We start from the raw sequence: 19021 nt of genomic DNA, 5'->3' as shown, positions 1-19021 counted from the left end.
CATCTGTACAAGAAATATTTCTGTGACAGACATTTGCCCCCATCACGCAGCTGATGTTTTGTGTGTAATCGGCTTGGAAGTAGCATATACATTAGGATTCCCAGCTTCAGGTGTGAGAGAGGAAAGGGACCATGGCTCAGCGGCAGAGCATCTTGGCATGCAAAATGTCCCAAGTTCAATCCTCACCTTCTCCTGTTAAAGGATCAGGTAGCCAATGGTGTGAAAGACCTCAGCCTTAGAACCTGGAGAGGCGCTGTCAGTCAGAACAATCTTCACTACCTTTAATAGACTAATGCTCTGATTCAGTATAAGGTATTCTCATCTGTCTGAGGCTCTCAGCTGTTTCTTGGCCCAGGTAGTTCTAAGAAATGTGTGAATCTTTAAAGAAACCACAACCCCGACATACCTGAAATCACATAATATGTTTGTTTGCTTTTAACTTTCAAACCTTACCGTTATAAGGGGATTTTTGGAAGGAGAGGGGTGGATGAAAAACAATGAATTCTGAGCATATCCCTCCCCCCCCCATCTTATCTTTGTGTTTTTTAATCTGCATTGAGAATCTTTTGCTTTGATATCCAGGCAGGGGGGGAAATGTTCTAAGCGGAAATTTCCTTTATCCTGTTTGAATGTCGGCCAAGTGAGCCTTATTACTGTAGTAAGGAACATTTTCCTTCTGTCCTCAAGCTGTTTGTTGCTTATTATCATGTTGAACATCACAGCTGGTTGGCAGGATGGAGATTAGGAGTTCTTAATATTCATTTTATAGGAGTATTTTTTTTTTAGCAAAGGCTACAGTACAGAGATATAACGCATTAGCACAAAAACTTTGGTGTGATCTACTGAGCCACCTTAATCTCCATCATTTCCATGGTTTGTTTTAAAGCAATCTGCTGCACTCAGCTGTTTGAAAACTGAATATGGGAAAAAGTCTAAATCGGTTTCCACACAAATCCCTTAAAATGTTTTCAATCCCCCCTTTACAACGATGTATGTCTGCATGTACCCCCTTGAAACGATTCTTGGCCGCCAGTGGTGTAGCACCAAGGGGACAGGGGGGGACGCTCCAGTGCTGGGGCATGGTGGTTGCAGGCGGGGATGTGGCAAAGACACAGGTTGTATGCGTGCCCCTGGCACAGTTTCCCCTAGCTCCAGCCCTGTTGGCCGCCATTATGCAATGTTCCCCTTTCTTTTATGTTCTGTGTTCAATCGATGCTTTAATGTTTCATGGTCTTACAGAAGAAAAAAGCGGGGTATAAAGAGGGCATAAATCAAAACTCTTCCTCTTATTTTCTACTATGGGCTAGGATGGCTACCCACCTGGAACTATCAGACAAGTAGTTTGAGATGTGGAGTTGGATGGAGAGAGAAAGGTCTACAATAGAGAAAGGGAGCAAGTGGAATGGAGACAGTCAAGCTGAAGGCTGTCAGACGTGATGGCAGAACACAAACAGGATGGAACAGAGGATTTGTACTGAGTTTACCGGTAATTTAAGGAAGGCTGTTTTCAGTGAAATGAAAACCAGATGGTAAACACTCGAGAGTGAGGGCGAAGGAGCTCTTCCCAAGGGGTTGTTCCCACACATTTTTAAGGGCTCTTCTGCTAAAGAAATAAGCTTACAGACTCTAAGCCATATTGAATTTTGTCATTAAATAGTGTTGGTCTTTGGGCACAGCTTAGAACTGTGGCTTTGTGCTTTGGCTTATATAAATCTGAAGAAACCTTAAGCTACATTGGAATGAGATGTTTTGTCTTGTCTTGAATCTCATATGTATCATTTCATGTCACAGAATTTGATTAATACACAAGAGAAGGCAGATCGGAATCGTATAACTTTATTAATAGCATATGTTGGAATGCAATATTGTGTAAAATAATAGAGTAGTCCTGTGATTCTCTGCCAAACTAGGCGTAGGATTACAAATAACTCTGGGAATTTTGGCTCTGCTTTGCCAGGGGGAGAACTTGGTTATGCCGAAACTAAAATCATGTGTTTTAACAGAGTTAAAAACTATACTTGGGTTATTGATGAGCATCATATAGAGCAGGTATAGCAGTCCTTTATTTTGGCACAGTTGCTACAAATAATATCTGATTCTGTACCACCTCCGACTTATTGTTTTTGCTACACAAACAGTAAGAAAATGGTTTTATTAGAGTTTTATCTATATGCACAGAATTGAGGCTTGGGGATCTGGAGTTACTATTCTGTTCCGCAAGCAAAACTGTTTCTGGTGCCCTGTGCCCGGCCGGAACAGAGTGGGAGAGTCACAAGCAAGGTTTAACAGTTCAAATAAAAGGTTTAATATTTAGAACAGTGTTTCCCAACCTTTTTGGAGGTCAGGGTACCCTTGACCTCACTCTTCATATCTCACGGTACCCCTGCCACCACCCTCCACCTTCCCCTCCCATTGCCCCTGCTTGCCACACCCCCCACCTTCTCCTCCCAGGGTGAAGGGTAGCACTGGGGGGGGCGGGGGAGGAAGACTTTCACAACTGACCTACTGTGAACCCAGGCCCTGCCCCATGGAGCCCAGCTCCATGTCCTTGCTGGCCAGTGGGAGACCCCACCACAAAAATGAGGGGGAGTAGCAGATGTTGCCTTGAATTACCCTGGGACATGCTCCCGCGACTTTTAGGGTACCACGGAACCCTGGTTGAGAATGGCTGATTTAGAAGAATGGAGACCCTAACTCCTCCCAGGGTCTACCTAAAATAGAGCATTTGCTTGATTGAACAGTAGAAGCTGTAGACTTTTGTTCTTTCTTTGACTTCTTCCAGGAAAGTCCACTTCTTTAAGTTCCTTTTGTCTTTATCTGGCTACTATTCTCTGTAAACCTCAACTTTATGCTCTCTTTTCACCTTTGACGTGACAAAATACTTCTGCCTCCTGACTCCCTAGGCACCGTGTGGTGACTGCCTGAGCTGAACAGGGGGATTACTGGGTGATAACAGGAAGACTGCCTCTTGGGGAGATTTCTTAAAGGGACAGGGGCTGTGTAAAATTCATTCCCTTGGAAAACTATATAAAGAACTAAAACCATGCTAGCTATGGGGGTAACCAGTGGTGGGATCCACAATTTTTAGTAACAGGTTCCCATGTTGGTGGGATTCAAACTGTGGCGTAAGCCTTAATAGAGGGCTGAAGAGGCGGGAGCCCGCGATGGGGAGTGGCCGGGCATTCCGATGAAGCGGGGCATTCCTGGAGTGCAGGGCTGTAGCCCAGCGGGGCCTTAGCCACTGAAATTACTTGCCCCAGTCCCTTAGGCGAGGAAGCTTGATACTTGCGCGCGAGAGCTGCCCAGGCTGCCGCGCGGTCGCACCTCCTGCCCTAGAGCTGCGCTTTCAAGTTCTGCGCGCTACTGCTGAGAGGAGGGGCGTAACTAAGGCAAAAATCACGTGGCAAAATCACCAATTAGTAACCCCCTTCTCGGCACACACAAATAATTAGTAACCTACTCTCGGGAACCTGTGAGAACCTGCTGGATCCCACCTCTGGGGGTAACTGAGACATAATAATGAAAATAATGAAGGCTTCTGTGGGGGCATGATAGTTGGAATCAATCTCCAGATGTCAAAGATCAGCTCCTCTGGATGAAATGGATCTTTTGGAGGGTGGCCTATAGGGCATCACATTCCTTTGAGGTCTTTCTTCTCCCCAACCCCCCCCCCCGCCGCCCTCTGTTCTACCCCCAATCTCACAACATTTCCCAGCTCTGAGCCGACTACCTGAACAGAACTTCTGAGTTTTGCCCTCTCCTTTTTAAGTGAAAGGAAGAGAGCCGCTCCCACAAAAAATGCAAATCTCCTTTCCAAATTTGACATTGGGGATGAATTTAGTTGTCAGCCTCTGGGTGAGGATCTCCTGGAATTGCAAGTGATATCCAGACTACAGAGATCAGTTGCTCTGGAGAAAATGGCTGCCTTGGAGGGTTGACATAGAATGGTGAGGTTTTTCCCTTTCCATTGAATCTCCAAACGGAACATGAGTCAGCAGTGTGATGTGGCAGCCAAGAAAGCCAATGCAATTCTGGGATTCATCAATAAGAGTATAGTGTCCAGATCGAGGGGAATAATTGAACCACTCTGCTGTACATTTGTCAGACCTCACCTAGAGTACTGTGTTCAGTTCTGGGCACCGTAATTTAAGAAGGATATTGACAAACTAGAACGTGTCTGGAGGAGGGCAACCAAAATGGTCAAAGGTCTGGAATCCATGTCCTATGAGGAGAGACTTAGGGAGCTGGGGATGTTTAGTCTGGAGAAGAGAAAGTCAAGGGGTGACATGATAGCCATGTTTAGGTATTTGAAGGGATCTCATGTCGAAGAGGGAGCAAGCTTGTTTTCTGCTGCCTCAGACTCTAGGACATGGAGTAATGGATTCAAGGTGCAGGAAAAGAGATTCCACCTAAACATTAGGAAGAATGTATTGTTGAAGGCTTTCACGTCCGGAATCACTGGGGTGCTGTGTGGTTTCCGGGCTGTCTGGCCGTGTTCTAGCAGCATTCTCTCCTGACGTTTCGCCTTCATCTGTGGCTGGCATCTTCAGAAGATCATGATATCCAGACATCCAGAAAGTTCATTAGGAAGAACTTTCTGACTGTCAGGGCTGTTTGACAGTGGAATTCACTGCCGGAGAGTGGTGGGGGGTCTCCATCTTTGGAGGTTTTTAAACAGAGGCTGGATGAACATATGTTGGGAGCACTTTGATTGTGTGTTCCCGCATGGCAGGGGGTTGGACGTAATGGCCCTTGTGGTCTCTTCCAACTCTATGATTCTATGATTCTCCAACCAGGAGTGGGTAACTCTAGAGCAGTGGGTCCCAACTATTTTCCCCTCGCCTACCCCTTGGCCATTCATTGCCCTAAAATTGTGCTCCCATGTTAGCAAACCCGTTACATTTTTCTGCACACTTTGGCATGTTCTTTTGGGGGTACACGTACCCCAGGTAGGGATCCACAGCTCTAGAGAATTTCTGTAGGCCCCTCAGAGTTTCATGTGCTTAAAATCTGGACCGAAACAGTGCTGAGCGCATTGACTGCTTATAGCAAGCTGCTGACTGAATTTCTTTGTTTTGTTTCTTTGATTTTTTTTTTCTCAAACCAGACTGGAAGGAAGGAGAAAGGAGATCCGCTGAACGTTGCCATCGACAAGATGACCAAGAAAACGAGAGATCTACGGAGACAGGTACTTGTTAGCTGTAAGGAAAGGCTTGGTTGATGGGGCCGTCAGCTTCTAAGGCAGGAGCAAGGTTGCACAGTTGTGTCCCCTTTTGGTAGGTAGCTTCTTTGCTCTGTATTCAATAAAAAAAGAGATTCTTATTAGCAGAGATGCAGAAGAAGCTTCCAGTGGGAAAGAAGAGAGCTAGAGATACATTCAGTTGCTTTTATATAAAAGTTTACTAGCTTAAAAGGTTAGGACAGTGGCATAGCTCCCAGGGGGCTGGAGGGGGTGTCTTGCAGGGGCAAGGTGGGGACATTCTAGGGTGGGTGGGGCAAGGCAGGGGCGCAGGGCACACACGTGCCCCGGGCACAGTACCCCTTCACTACAGCTTTGAGGTAGGATTACATGGAATAAAAAAAAACAAATGCTGTACTGCTCTGTTACGTATTTACAGTAGTACATTTTTACGTATTTACAGTAGTACATTTTGTATTTACAGTAATACATTTTGTTACATCTTTCCACCTATCTTGTGGCTTCACTTCTTCTCTTTCTGCTTTCATGTGGTTTTCTGCTTGAACAAAGAAACAGAATTAACTTTATAACTTATGATATACGTTCTCACTGACATGTAAGCAATAGTGGTCTGACTGACCAATAGCTGATCAACAGACCAGGTCATAACACAGTGACCTTAGCAACTTGCAGTTAATCCTTTTATGTCTGGGTTGTGACAGATACTTGCAAATACCAACATTCTTGCAAGTCTTATGGTGGTTCCTCCCCTCCTTTGGAAAGCCAACTCTTCACAAGCACATTCTACAGAGGCAGGCAGGAGTGATACTCTGCAAATCTGCTCTGCCAACAGTCTTGTTCTTGAAAGCAAAGAGCAAAATTGTATGGGAGGGAGGGAGGGAGGGAGGGAGGGAGGGAGGGAGGGAGGAAGCAAGCCAAGGCTTATGGCTTGATCGCCCAATTTATGGTGTTTGGCCGCTTTCCAGGTGGGAGCAAAGAGGACTCGGTAAGGAAAAATGTAGGGGTGTGTGTGTTTTCTCCTCAGAGAACAAGCCAACGGAGACCAGAAATTATGCTCCCAAAAATCAAAAGACAGTTTAGGCAATTGTGGAAAATCTGACATCACACTAGAGACCAACACATTCCCATATAACAGTGGTGGCGAACCTATGGCACGGTTGCCAGAGGTGTCACTCAGAGCCCTTTCTGTGGGCATGCGCAAACAGAATCCCCCCCCCCCACATCTAGGCTGTCCTGGCCACTGGGCTTGATTATTAGCATTAAACCTAAGACCGAGTTTTGGGGAAGCAGCGTAGGTAACCCTGGGCCTTTCCCCACTTCCCACTGCGCACAATTCCCAGCGCACAGCATCCCTGGCGCAGGCCTGGGCGTCCCTGCAGAGCACGGGGTCATCAAAAGGCACCCTTTGCAAGAGCGCCAGGGATGCCTCGCGCTGAGGGGGTGTGACAGCGGCAGCCACGGGGCGGCTGCGCTGTTGCCGCCCCTCTCGTGGGGAGTGCCGGGGGACCCCGTGCTACTCTCCTCAAGTAGCGCGGGGCTTAAGGTAAGTGGGGAAAGGCCCCCTGTTAAGTTCTGTTAAACCGCACTGATTTTCATGCGAAGAACTAAAGCGTGATCCTTTACCTCGGAGTATGCTCGGTTGCTGGCATTGGGGCTTGCTTCTGAGTAAACCCTCCTAGGATTGTGATGTACCTGTTGGAAGAGTTGCATGGTTGCTTTGAAGCAAAGCCACCAACTACCACCAAGCTTACTCCCGAGTTAAGCATTTCTCAGAGCCAACCATTTTTTTCTAAACTAAAACCTCAGTATTCAGGTTAAATGGCCGTGTTGGCACTTTGCAATAAATAAGTGGGTTTTGGGTTGCAATTTGGGCACTCGGTCTCAAAAAGGTTCGCTGTCACTGCCATGTAACCAATACCTGTTTATTAAAATCAGCATAACCAATTAGAAAGAATCTCACTACAGGCCTTCTCCCATCAGGATGTGGCATGTGGGGACAATAGCTCAGCTGACGGGAATGAAACAACCTTTTTCACAGAGGCCTGTTCAGCCAAAACAAGGGAAAACAGGGAAATAAAGGAAAACAAGTGGATGAAAAAGGCTGTCTCCCAAGGCAATGCGCCCCCAAACAATGAAAACAGTGTACAGGGTCACAGTAATGCTGATGTTTAGTTAAAAGATGGGGGTTAATTCAAACAAGTCTGTCAGTTATTTTAATTTGATTTTGTCCACCCTGCTTTATCATGGTCACACACACACGCGCGTGTGTGCGCACACACACACACACACAGGTATTTTATTCGATTTTCAAACTACCTTTCTACTAGCGTGTTTCTTTCTCCCAGTGTTTGTGATTAAGAGCAGGTGGACTGTAACCTGGGGAACCAGACTTGATTCCCCTCTCCTTCCCATGAGCGGCGGACTCTTAACTGTGAACTGGATTTGTTTTCCCACTCCTACATTCCTTCTTAGGCTAGTCCAGTGGTTCTCAACCTGTGGGTCGGGACCCCTTTGGGGGTCGAACGACCCTTTCACATGGTTCGCCTAAGACTCTCTGCATCAGTGTTCTCCATCTGTAAAACGGATAAATGTTAGGGTTGGGGGTCACCACAACATGAGGAACTGTATTAAAGGTCGCAGCATTAGGACGGTTGAGAACCACTTGGCTAGTCCCAATTCTCTCAGAACTCTCTCAGCCCCACCTACCTCACAAGGTGTCTGTTAATTTGCCAGCCACTTTAAGACTTCCTGCAGGAGAGAAAGGTGGGGTATAAATCCAAACTCTTCTTCATCTGAGAGGAAGAACTCTTCTTCTTGATCTGAGATTGCAAATGCCTTAACAGTGCAGGTGCTTGGGAGCAACAGCCGCAGAAGGCCATTGCTTTCACCTCCTGCATGTGAGCTCCCAAAGGCACCTGGTGGGCCACTGCGAGTAGCAGAGAGCTGGACTAGATGGACTCTGGTCTGATCCAGCTGGCTTGTTCTTATGTTCTTATGTTCATTTGGGCCTGAAGCAGACCTCAAAGTGATGGTGGGAAGTGCCCATCAAGTTGCAGCTGAATTACAGCAACTCCCTTGGGGTTTTCAAGCCTGTTTAGCTTCAGCGATTTGACGAGATTGGGCCAACCCGAACCATCCTGGTCGGGGCACCTTCAGTATGCCATGTATCCCTCTCGAACAGAAAGAAAAGCATCCCCATGATTAAAGCGCAGCTGAAATCAGACAGACCCTCCAGTATATTTGAAAACCCTCCGAAAAAGAGCGTTTGAAAAATCAAATCCAAAATACTCGGGATCGGAATCAATTAAGCGTGACATCGAGTTGCCCTGATTTGTTTTGCTTTCTAATCCAGCTGTTTGAGAAAATGAGCTTTTGTGTAACTCGAGACTGTGCTGGGATCACTTGTGGGTAGTTGAATAAAAGTGTTTCATTAGCTCAAATCTTTGGTTCTGATTTTTTTTTTTTTTGCAGACATAGCTGGGGGAAGTAAAGATCAATGGAGTGACTATTCAAAATCAGTTTCTGTTTTTCTCCCCTTTTTTCTTGCAACATGAATGTTTCTCTCCGGTCTTTTCCACACTGCCTCAGTCAAATAATTATGTCTTCACTCGCTCTGCACTTTTAACTTTTTTTTCCCCCATCAAGTCATAGCTGACGTTGCTACCCTGCAGGGTTTTCAAGGCAAGAAGTGTTCAAATGTGGTTTGCCGTTACTTGCCTTTGCATACCAACACAGGACCTCCTTTAGGGTCTCCCATCCAAGCCTAGTTTCTGACCCTGCCTAGTTTCCAAGACCTCAAGGCTAGCCTGAGCCATCTGGGTCCTAGCAGGGCGGTCTTTGAAGGAAATATCAAATCACTCACTCGGAGAGGGAATCTCTTGGCATCTTACCAAGCTCAGTATGGAGCTATGATGGCAGCAAATGAGAGGATTTGTTCTGTTTTTCCTACTATTTGTTTAGTTTTGTTTTCCCTACTATAAAGTAGTTATAAGACTATGGTGTTATAACATTACAGTGATGTAACACAATGTACTAGCTGCCAGCTTTCTTTCCTCCCTCCCTCCCTCCCTCCCTCCTCCCTCCCTCCCTTCCTTCCTTCCTTCCTTCCTTCCTTCCTTCCTTCCTTCCTTCTTCCTTCCTTCCTTCCTTCCTTCCTTCCTTCCTTCCTTCCTTCCTTCCTTCCTTCCTTCCTTCCTTCCTTCCTTCCTTCCTTCCTTCCTTCCTTCCTTCCTTCCTTCCTTCCTTCCTTCCTCCTTCCTTCCTTCCTTCCTTCCTTCCTTCCTTCCTTCCTTCCTTTGTTCGTTCCTCCCTCTTCCTTCCTTCCTTCCTTCCTTCCTTCCTTCCTTCCTTCCTCTTCCTTCCTTCATTCCTTCCCTCCTTCCTTCCTTCCTTCCCTTAAGAACATAAGAACAAGCCAGCTCGGACTCAGACCAGAGTCCATCTAGTCCAGCTCTCTGCTACTCGCAGAGGTACCCACCAGGTTGCCTTTGGGAGTTCACATGTAGCAGGATGTGAAAGCAATGGCCTTTCAAGTGCGCCAAGCTGTTGCCCGCTCCCGAGCACCCTGGACTGTTAAGGCATTTGCAATCTCAGATCAAAGAAGGGATCAAGATTGAAGTAGCCATAAATTGACTTCTCCTCCATAAATCTGTCCAAGCCCCTTTTAGCCCAAGCTATCCATGTTAAGTGGCCATCACCACCTCCCTGTGGCCAGCATATTCCAAACACCCAATGCAATATTAGTGAAGAAGTGTTTCCTTTTATTGAGTTCCTAATTCTTCCCCCAGCATTTTCTAATGGAATGCCCCCCCTGGTTCTAGTATTGTGAGAAAGAGAGGAAAAAATTTCTCTCTGTCAACATTTTCACCCCATGCATAATTTTATAGACTTCAATCATATCCCCCCCCTCAGACGTCTCCTCCTCCAAACCAAAGAGTCCCAAACGCTGCAGCCTCTCCTCATAAGGAAGGTGCTCCAGTCCCCTCAATCATCCTCGTTTGCCTCTCTCTCTGCAACTTCTCTTTTTTCTATCTCTTCAATATCCTTTTTTGAGATGTGAGTGGACCAGAACTGAACACAGTACTCCCAAGTGCCTAATGCAGCACCACTGCTTTACTGGTCAAGGACATGACAATCTTTGCAGTTTTATTGCTATCAAATTCCTTTCCTGATTATCCCCAGCATTAGAGTTTGCTTTTTCACAGCTGCCATACATTGAGTTGACATTCCCATGGAACTATCCAATTAAGACGCCTTCAAATCCCTTTTCCTGGTCTGTTGTGACTGATAGCACTGACCCTGTGGCGATGTTATGCTGAGAGTTTTGGATTTTTTGCCCCTATGTTGCATCACTTTGCATTTTGCTACATTGAACTGCATTTGCCATTTCTTAGCCCACTCACCTAATTCTTATCAAGGTCCACTTGGAGCTCCTCGCGAATCCTTTGTAGGTTTCCTCACCACCCCACACTCAATTTGGTATCATCTGCAAACTTGGCCACTGCACGCTACCCACCCCTACTTCCAGGTCATCATTTTATGAATAGGTTAAAGAGCACTGGTCCCAGGCGTGCGGATCCTTGGGGGGACACCCACTCCCGACATCTCTCCGGTGAGAATTTCCCATTTTACACCCACTCTTTGCTTCCTGTTTCTCAACTAGTTTTAATCCATAGGAGGACTTCTCCCTCTTATTCCCTTCATGGCTGCTGGAGTTTTCTCAATAGTCTCTGGTGAGGAACTTTGTGTCAAAGCCTTTTTGAAATCAAGTAGACAATGTCCACTGGTTCCCCCTTATCCACATGCCTATTTACATCCTCGAAAAGAACTCTAGTAAGTTTGTAAGACAGGATTTGCCTCTGCAAAAGCCATGCTGACTCTTTCTCAGCAGGTTTTGCTTTTTTGTACATGTTTTATAATTTTATCTTTAATGACAGATTCCTACTAATTTACCAGGAACAGATGTCAAAACTGACTGGCCCTGTAATTTCCCTGGTCCCCCCTAGTATCCTTTCTTAAAGATTGGTGTGACATTGGCCATCTTCCAGTCTTCAGGGATGGAGCCTGATTTAAAGGATAAGTTGCATATTAAAGTGAGAACATCAGCAATTTCCATGCTTGAGCTCTTTAAGAACTCTTTGGGATTGCTTGAATGCAATCTGGGGCCAGGGGAGTTTGGTAGCATTTAGTTTATCAATGGCTGCCAGAACTCTCTCTTCCTTGTCTTCACCACTCATCTTCCGTTAGTTCCTCGGATTAGCTCTCCTAAGAAGCTTTGGTTCCAGGTGCAGGAATTCTTTCCTCACCTCCTCTTGGGTGAAGACAAGATGCAAAAGAATTCATTCAGCTTTTCTGCAATCTCCCTGTCATCTTTTAGCAGCACACCCTTTGTTCCTTTGTCATCTAACGGGCCTACCGCTTCCCTTGCTGGCTTCCTGCTTTTGATGTACTTGAAGAACTGTTTGTTGCTGGTTTTGATGTTCACAGCCATGTGTTCCTCATAATCCTTTTACTTGCCTCCCTTACAGCTAACTTGCTTCCTCTTTTTTGCCACCACCATTTGTGATGTTCTCTCTGGTATTCCTCTTTATCAGTTAAGTTGGACTTCCATTTTCTAAAAGACATCTTTTTTCCCCTAATAATACCCTCTAACGTCCCTTTGTTAACCATGGTGGCTTTCTTTTTGGACTGAAGCTGCCTTTTCCTAACCCTGTGGAACACATTCCAGTTGGGAGCTTTTAAGACTGTGTGTTTTAAATAACCTCCAAGCATCTTAGTGAACATTTTTGACTTCTCTCGATTTTCCTCCTCTTTCAGCTTCCTGCAAGCACTATCCCCTCATCTTTGAGAGAAATTTCCCTTTCTTGAAGGCGAATGTAACGACTTCCACATTAGTAGTTGCTGTCACTTGTTACTTGTTCGATTCCTTCCTTCCTTCCTTCCTTCCTCTTCCTTCCTTCCGTCCTTCCCTCATTCCTTCCTTCCTTTCCCTTCCTTCCTTCCTTCCTTCCTTCCTGGGGGGGGGGGGGGTGGGGGGGGGGGGGGGTGGGGGGGGGGGGGGGTGGGGGGGGGGGGGGGTGGGGGGGGGGGGGGGTGGGGGGGGGGGGGGGTGGGGGGGGGGGGGGGTGGGGGGGGGGGGGGGTGGGGGGGGGGGGGGGTGGGGGGGGGGGGGGGTGGGGGGGGGGGGGGGTGGGGGGGGGGGGGGGTGGGGGGGGGGGGGGGTGGGGGGGGGGGGGGGTGGGGGGGGGGGGGGGTGGGGGGGGGGGGGGGTGGGGGGGGGGGGGGGTGGGGGGGGGGGGGGGTGGGGGGGGGGGGGGGTGGGGGGGGGGGGGGGTGGGGGGGGGGGGGGGTGGGGGGGGGGGGGGGTGGGGGGGGGGGGGGGTGGGGGGGGGGGGGGGTGGGGGGGGGGGGGGGTGGGGGGGGGGGGGGGTGGGGGGGGGGGGGGGTGGGGGGGGGGGGGGGTGGGGGGGGGGGGGGGTGGGGGGGGGGGGGGGTGGGGGGGGGGGGGGGTGGGGGGGGGGGGGGGTGGGGGGGGGGGGGGGTGGGGGGGGGGGGGGGTGGGGGGGGGGGGGGGTGGGGGGGGGGGGGGGTGGGGGGGGGGGGGGGTGGGGGGGGGGGGGGGTGGGGGGGGGGGGGGGTGGGGGGGGGGGGGGGTGGGGGGGGGGGGGGGTGGGGGGGGGGGGGGGTGGGGGGGGGGGGGGGTGGGGGGGGGGGGGGGTGGGGGGGGGGGGGGGTGGGGGGGGGGGGGGGTGGGGGGGGGGGGGGGTGGGGGGGGGGGGGGGTGGGGGGGGGGGGGGGTGGGGGGGGGGGGGGGTGGGGGGGGGGGGGGGTGGGGGGGGGGGGGGGTGGGGGGGGGGGGGGGTGGGGGGGGGGGGGGGTGGGGGGGGGGGGGGGTGGGGGGGGGGGGGGGTGGGGGGGGGGGGGGGTGGGGGGGGGGGGGGGTGGGGGGGGGGGGGGGTGGGGGGGGGGGGGGGTGGGGGGGGGGGGGGGTGGGGGGGGGGGGGGGTGGGGGGGGGGGGGGGTGGGGGGGGGGGGGGGTGGGGGGGGGGGGGGGTGGGGGGGGGGGGGGGTGGGGGGGGGGGGGGGTGGGGGGGGGGGGGGGTGGGGGGGGGGGGGGGTGGGGGGGGGGGGGGGTGGGGGGGGGGGGGGGTGGGGGGGGGGGGGGGTGGGGGGGGGGGGGGGTGGGGGGGGGGGGGGGTGGGGGGGGGGGGGGGTGGGGGGGGGGGGGGGTGGGGGGGGGGGGGGGTGGGGGGGGGGGGGGGTGGGGGGGGGGGGGGGTGGGGGGGGGGGGGGGTGGGGGGGGGGGGGGGTGGGGGGGGGGGGGGGTGGGGGGGGGGGGGGGTGGGGGGGGGGGGGGGTGGGGGGGGGGGGGGGTGGGGGGGGGGGGGGGTGGGGGGGGGGGGGGGTGGGGGGGGGGGGGGGTGGGGGGGGGGGGGGGTGGGGGGGGGGGGGGGTGGGGGGGGGGGGGGGTGGGGGGGGGGGGGGGTGGGGGGGGGGGGGGGTGGGGGGGGGGGGGGGTGGGGGGGGGGGGGGGTGGGGGGGGGGGGGGGTGGGGGGGGGGGGGGGTGGGGGGGGGGGGGGGTGGGGGGGGGGGGGGGTGGGGGGGGGGGGGGGTGGGGGGGGGGGGGGGTGGGGGGGGGGGGGGGTGGGGGGGGGGGGGGGTGGGGGGGGGGGGGGGTGGGGGGGGGGGGGGGTGGGGGGGGGGGGGGGTGGGGGGGGGGGGGGGTGGGGGGGGGGGGGGGTGGGGGGGGGGGGGGGTGGGGGGGGGGGGGGGTGGGGGGGGGGGGGGGTGGGGGGGGGGGGGGGTGGGGGGGGGGGGGGGTGGGGGGGGGGGGGGGTGGGGGGGGGGGGGGGTGGGGGGGGGGGGGGGTGGGGGGGGGGGGGGGTGGGGGGGGGGGGGGGTGGGGGGGGGGGGGGGTGGGGGGGGGGGGGGGTGGGGGGGGGGGGGGGTGGGGGGGGGGGGGGGTGGGGGGGGGGGGGGGTGGGGGGGGGGGGGGGTGGGGGGGGGGGGGGGTGGGGGGGGGGGGGGGTGGGGGGGGGGGGGGGTGGGGGGGGGGGGGGGTGGGGGGGGGGGGGGGTGGGGGGGGGGGGGGGTGGGGGGGGGGGGGGGTGGGGGGGGGGGGGGGTGGGGGGGGGGGGGGGTGGGGGGGGGGGGGGGTGGGGGGGGGGGGGGGTGGGGGGGGGGGGGGGTGGGGGGGGGGGGGGGTGGGGGGGGGGGGGGGTGGGGGGGGGGGGGGGTGGGGGGGGGGGGGGGTGGGGGGGGGGGGGGGTGGGGGGGGGGGGGGGTGGGGGGGGGGGGGGGTGGGGGGGGGGGGGGGTGGGGGGGGGGGGGGGTGGGGGGGGGGGGGGGTGGGGGGGGGGGGGGGTGGGGGGGGGGGGGGGTGGGGGGGGGGGGGGGTGGGGGGGGGGGGGGGTGGGGGGGGGGGGGGGTGGGGGGGGGGGGGGGTGGGGGGGGGGGGGGGTGGGGGGGGGGGGGGGTGGGGGGGGGGGGGGGTGGGGGGGGGGGGGGGTGGGGGGGGGGGGGGGTGGGGGGGGGGGGGGGTGGGGGGGGGGGGGGGTGGGGGGGGGGGGGGGTGGGGGGGGGGGGGGGTGGGGGGGGGGGGGGGTGGGGGGGGGGGGGGGTGGGGGGGGGGGGGGGTGGGGGGGGGGGGGGGTGGGGGGGGGGGGGGGTGGGGGGGGGGGGGGGTGGGGGGGGGGGGGGGTGGGGGGGGGGGGGGGTGGGGGGGGGGGGGGGTGGGGGGGGGGGGGGGTGGGGGGGGGGGGGGGTGGGGGGGGGGGGGGGTGGGGGGGGGGGGGGGTGGGGGGGGGGGGGGGTGGGGGGGGGGGGGGGTGGGGGGGGGGGGGGGTGGGGGGGGGGGGGGGTGGGGGGGGGGGGGGGTGGGGGGGGGGGGGGGTGGGGGGGGGGGGGGGTGGGGGGGGGGGGGGGTGGGGGGGGGGGGGGGTGGGGGGGGGGGGGGGTGGGGGGGGGGGGGGGTGGGGGGGGGGGGGGGTGGGGGGGGGGGGGGGTGGGGGGGGGGGGGGGTGGGGGGGGGGGGGGGTGGGGGGGGGGGGGGGTGGGGGGGGGGGGGGGTGGGGGGGGGGGGGGGTGGGGGGGGGGGGGGGTGGGGGGGGGGGGGGGTGGGGGGGGGGGGGGGTGGGGGGGGGGGGGGGTGGGGGGGGGGGGGGGTGGGGGGGGGGGGGGGTGGGGGGGGGGGGGGGTGGGGGGGGGGGGGGGTGGGGGGGGGGGGGGGTGGGGGGGGGGGGGGGTGGGGGGGGGGGGGGGTGGGGGGGGGGGGGGGTGGGGGGGGGGGGGGGTGGGGGGGGGGGGGGGTGGGGGGGGGGGGGGGTGGGGGGGGGGGGGGGTGGGGGGGGGGGGGGGTGGGGGGGGGGGGGGGTGGGGGGGGGGGGGGGTGGGGGGGGGGGGGGGTGGGGGGGGGGGGGGGTGGGGGGGGGGGGGGGTGGGGGGGGGGGGGGGTGGGGGGGGGGGGGGGTGGGGGGGGGGGGGGGTGGGGGGGGGGGGGGGTGGGGGGGGGGGGGGGTGGGGGGGGGGGGGGGTGGGGGGGGGGGGGGGTGGGGGGGGGGGGGGGTGGGGGGGGGGGGGGGTGGGGGGGGGGGGGGGTGGGGGGGGGGGGGGGTGGGGGGGGGGGGGGGTGGGGGGGGGGGGGGGTGGGGGGGGGGGGGGGTGGGGGGGGGGGGGGGTGGGGGGGGGGGGGGGTGGGGGGGGGGGGGGGTGGGGGGGGGGGGGGGTGGGGGGGGGGGGGGGTGGGGGGGGGGGGGGGTGGGGGGGGGGGGGGGTGGGGGGGGGGGGGGGTGGGGGGGGGGGGGGGTGGGGGGGGGGGGGGGTGGGGGGGGGGGGGGGTGGGGGGGGGGGGGGGTGGGGGGGGGGGGGGGTGGGGGGGGGGGGGGGTGGGGGGGGGGGGGGGTGGGGGGGGGGGGGGGTGGGGGGGGGGGGGGGTGGGGGGGGGGGGGGGTGGGGGGGGGGGGGGGTGGGGGGGGGGGGGGGTGGGGGGGGGGGGGGGTGGGGGGGGGGGGGGGTGGGGGGGGGGGGGGGTGGGGGGGGGGGGGGGTGGGGGGGGGGGGGGGTGGGGGGGGGGGGGGGTGGGGGGGGGGGGGGGTGGGGGGGGGGGGGGGTGGGGGGGGGGGGGGGTGGGGGGGGGGGGGGGTGGGGGGGGGGGGGGGTGGGGGGGGGGGGGGGTGGGGGGGGGGGGGGGTGGGGGGGGGGGGGGGTGGGGGGGGGGGGGGGTGGGGGGGGGGGGGGGTGGGGGGGGGGGGGGGTGGGGGGGGGGGGGGGTGGGGGGGGGGGGGGGTGGGGGGGGGGGGGGGTGGGGGGGGGGGGGGGTGGGGGGGGGGGGGGGTGGGGGGGGGGGGGGGTGGGGGGGGGGGGGGGTGGGGGGGGGGGGGGGTGGGGGGGGGGGGGGGTGGGGGGGGGGGGGGGTGGGGGGGGGGGGGGGTGGGGGGGGGGGGGGGTGGGGGGGGGGGGGGGTGGGGGGGGGGGGGGGTGGGGGGGGGGGGGGGTGGGGGGGGGGGGGGGTGGGGGGGGGGGGGGGTGGGGGGGGGGGGGGGTGGGGGGGGGGGGGGGTGGGGGGGGGGGGGGGTGGGGGGGGGGGGGGGTGGGGGGGGGGGGGGGTGGGGGGGGGGGGGGGTGGGGGGGGGGGGGGGTGGGGGGGGGGGGGGGTGGGGGGGGGGGGGGGTGGGGGGGGGGGGGGGTGGGGGGGGGGGGGGGTGGGGGGGGGGGGGGGTGGGGGGGGGGGGGGGTGGGGGGGGGGGGGGGTGGGGGGGGGGGGGGGTGGGGGGGGGGGGGGGTGGGGGGGGGGGGGGGTGGGGGGGGGGGGGGGTGGGGGGGGGGGGGGGTGGGGGGGGGGGGGGGTGGGGGGGGGGGGGGGTGGGGGGGGGGGGGGGTGGGGGGGGGGGGGGGTGGGGGGGGGGGGGGGTGGGGGGGGGGGGGGGTGGGGGGGGGGGGGGGTGGGGGGGGGGGGGGGTGGGGGGGGGGGGGGGTGGGGGGGGGGGGGGGTGGGGGGGGGGGGGGGTGGGGGGGGGGGGGGGTGGGGGGGGGGGGGGGTGGGGGGGGGGGGGGGTGGGGGGGGGGGGGGGTGGGGGGGGGGGGGGGTGGGGGGGGGGGGGGGTGGGGGGGGGGGGGGGTGGGGGGGGGGGGGGGTGGGGGGGGGGGGGGGTGGGGGGGGGGGGGGGTGGGGGGGGGGGGGGGTGGGGGGGGGGGGGGGTGGGGGGGGGGGGGGGTGGGGGGGGGGGGGGGTGGGGGGGGGGGGGGGTGGGGGGGGGGGGGGGTGGGGGGGGGGGGGGGTGGGGGGGGGGGGGGGTGGGGGGGGGGGGGGGTGGGGGGGGGGGGGGGTGGGGGGGGGGGGGGGTGGGGGGGGGGGGGGGTGGGGGGGGGGGGGGGTGGGGGGGGGGGGGGGTGGGGGGGGGGGGGGGTGGGGGGGGGGGGGGGTGGGGGGGGGGGGGGGTGGGGGGGGGGGGGGGTGGGGGGGGGGGGGGGTGGGGGGGGGGGGGGGTGGGGGGGGGGGGGGGTGGGGGGGGGGGGGGGTGGGGGGGGGGGGGGGTGGGGGGGGGGGGGGGTGGGGGGGGGGGGGGGTGGGGGGGGGGGGGGGTGGGGGGGGGGGGGGGTGGGGGGGGGGGGGGGTGGGGGGGGGGGGGGGTGGGGGGGGGGGGGGGTGGGGGGGGGGGGGGGTGGGGGGGGGGGGGGGTGGGGGGGGGGGGGGGTGGGGGGGGGGGGGGGTGGGGGGGGGGGGGGGTGGGGGGGGGGGGGGGTGGGGGGGGGGGGGGGTGGGGGGGGGGGGGGGTGGGGGGGGGGGGGGGTGGGGGGGGGGGGGGGTGGGGGGGGGGGGGGGTGGGGGGGGGGGGGGGTGGGGGGGGGGGGGGGTGGGGGGGGGGGGGGGTGGGGGGGGGGGGGGGTGGGGGGGGGGGGGGGTGGGGGGGGGGGGGGGTGGGGGGGGGGGGGGGTGGGGGGGGGGGGGGGTGGGGGGGGGGGGGGGTGGGGGGGGGGGGGGGTGGGGGGGGGGGGGGGTGGGGGGGGGGGGGGGTGGGGGGGGGGGGGGGTGGGGGGGGGGGGGGGTGGGGGGGGGGGGGGGTGGGGGGGGGGGGGGGTGGGGGGGGGGGGGGGTGGGGGGGGGGGGGGGTGGGGGGGGGGGGGGGTGGGGGGGGGGGGGGGTGGGGGGGGGGGGGGGTGGGGGGGGGGGGGGGTGGGGGGGGGGGGGGGTGGGGGGGGGGGGGGGTGGGGGGGGGGGGGGGTGGGGGGGGGGGGGGGTGGGGGGGGGGGGGGGTGGGGGGGGGGGGGGGTGGGGGGGGGGGGGGGTGGGGGGGGGGGGGGGTGGGGGGGGGGGGGGGTGGGGGGGGGGGGGGGTGGGGGGGGGGGGGGGTGGGGGGGGGGGGGGGTGGGGGGGGGGGGGGGTGGGGGGGGGGGGGGGTGGGGGGGGGGGGGGGTGGGGGGGGGGGGGGGTGGGGGGGGGGGGGGGTGGGGGGGGGGGGGGGTGGGGGGGGGGGGGGGTGGGGGGGGGGGGGGGTGGGGGGGGGGGGGGGTGGGGGGGGGGGGGGGTGGGGGGGGGGGGGGGTGGGGGGGGGGGGGGGTGGGGGGGGGGGGGGGTGGGGGGGGGGGGGGGTGGGGGGGGGGGGGGGTGGGGGGGGGGGGGGGTGGGGGGGGGGGGGGGTGGGGGGGGGGGGGGGTGGGGGGGGGGGGGGGTGGGGGGGGGGGGGGGTGGGGGGGGGGGGGGGTGGGGGGGGGGGGGGGTGGGGGGGGGGGGGGGTGGGGGGGGGGGGGGGTGGGGGGGGGGGGGGGTGGGGGGGGGGGGGGGTGGGGGGGGGGGGGGGTGGGGGGGGGGGGGGGTGGGGGGG

At 63.0% G+C, this 19021-nt stretch overlaps 1 protein-coding gene across 1 annotated transcript in view; it reads left to right on the top strand.

Annotated features, from left to right (window-relative positions):
• CTNNA2 (catenin alpha 2) overlaps positions 1-19021 on the top strand; it is a 542314-nt gene that overhangs the window by 358794 nt on the left and 164499 nt on the right. The window contains exon 6 of the mRNA XM_048508766.1: positions 5108-5188. Coding sequence (XP_048364723.1) covers positions 5108-5188 — 81 coding nt within the window. The remainder of the gene's footprint in view (positions 1-5107; positions 5189-19021) is intronic.

The sequence above is a fragment of the Sphaerodactylus townsendi genome, linkage group LG10 (genome assembly GCF_021028975.2).
Source record: "Sphaerodactylus townsendi isolate TG3544 linkage group LG10, MPM_Stown_v2.3, whole genome shotgun sequence".
Classification (NCBI taxonomy): domain Eukaryota; kingdom Metazoa; phylum Chordata; class Lepidosauria; order Squamata; family Sphaerodactylidae; genus Sphaerodactylus; species Sphaerodactylus townsendi.
This window is presented reverse-complemented; position numbering and strand designations above follow the sequence as displayed.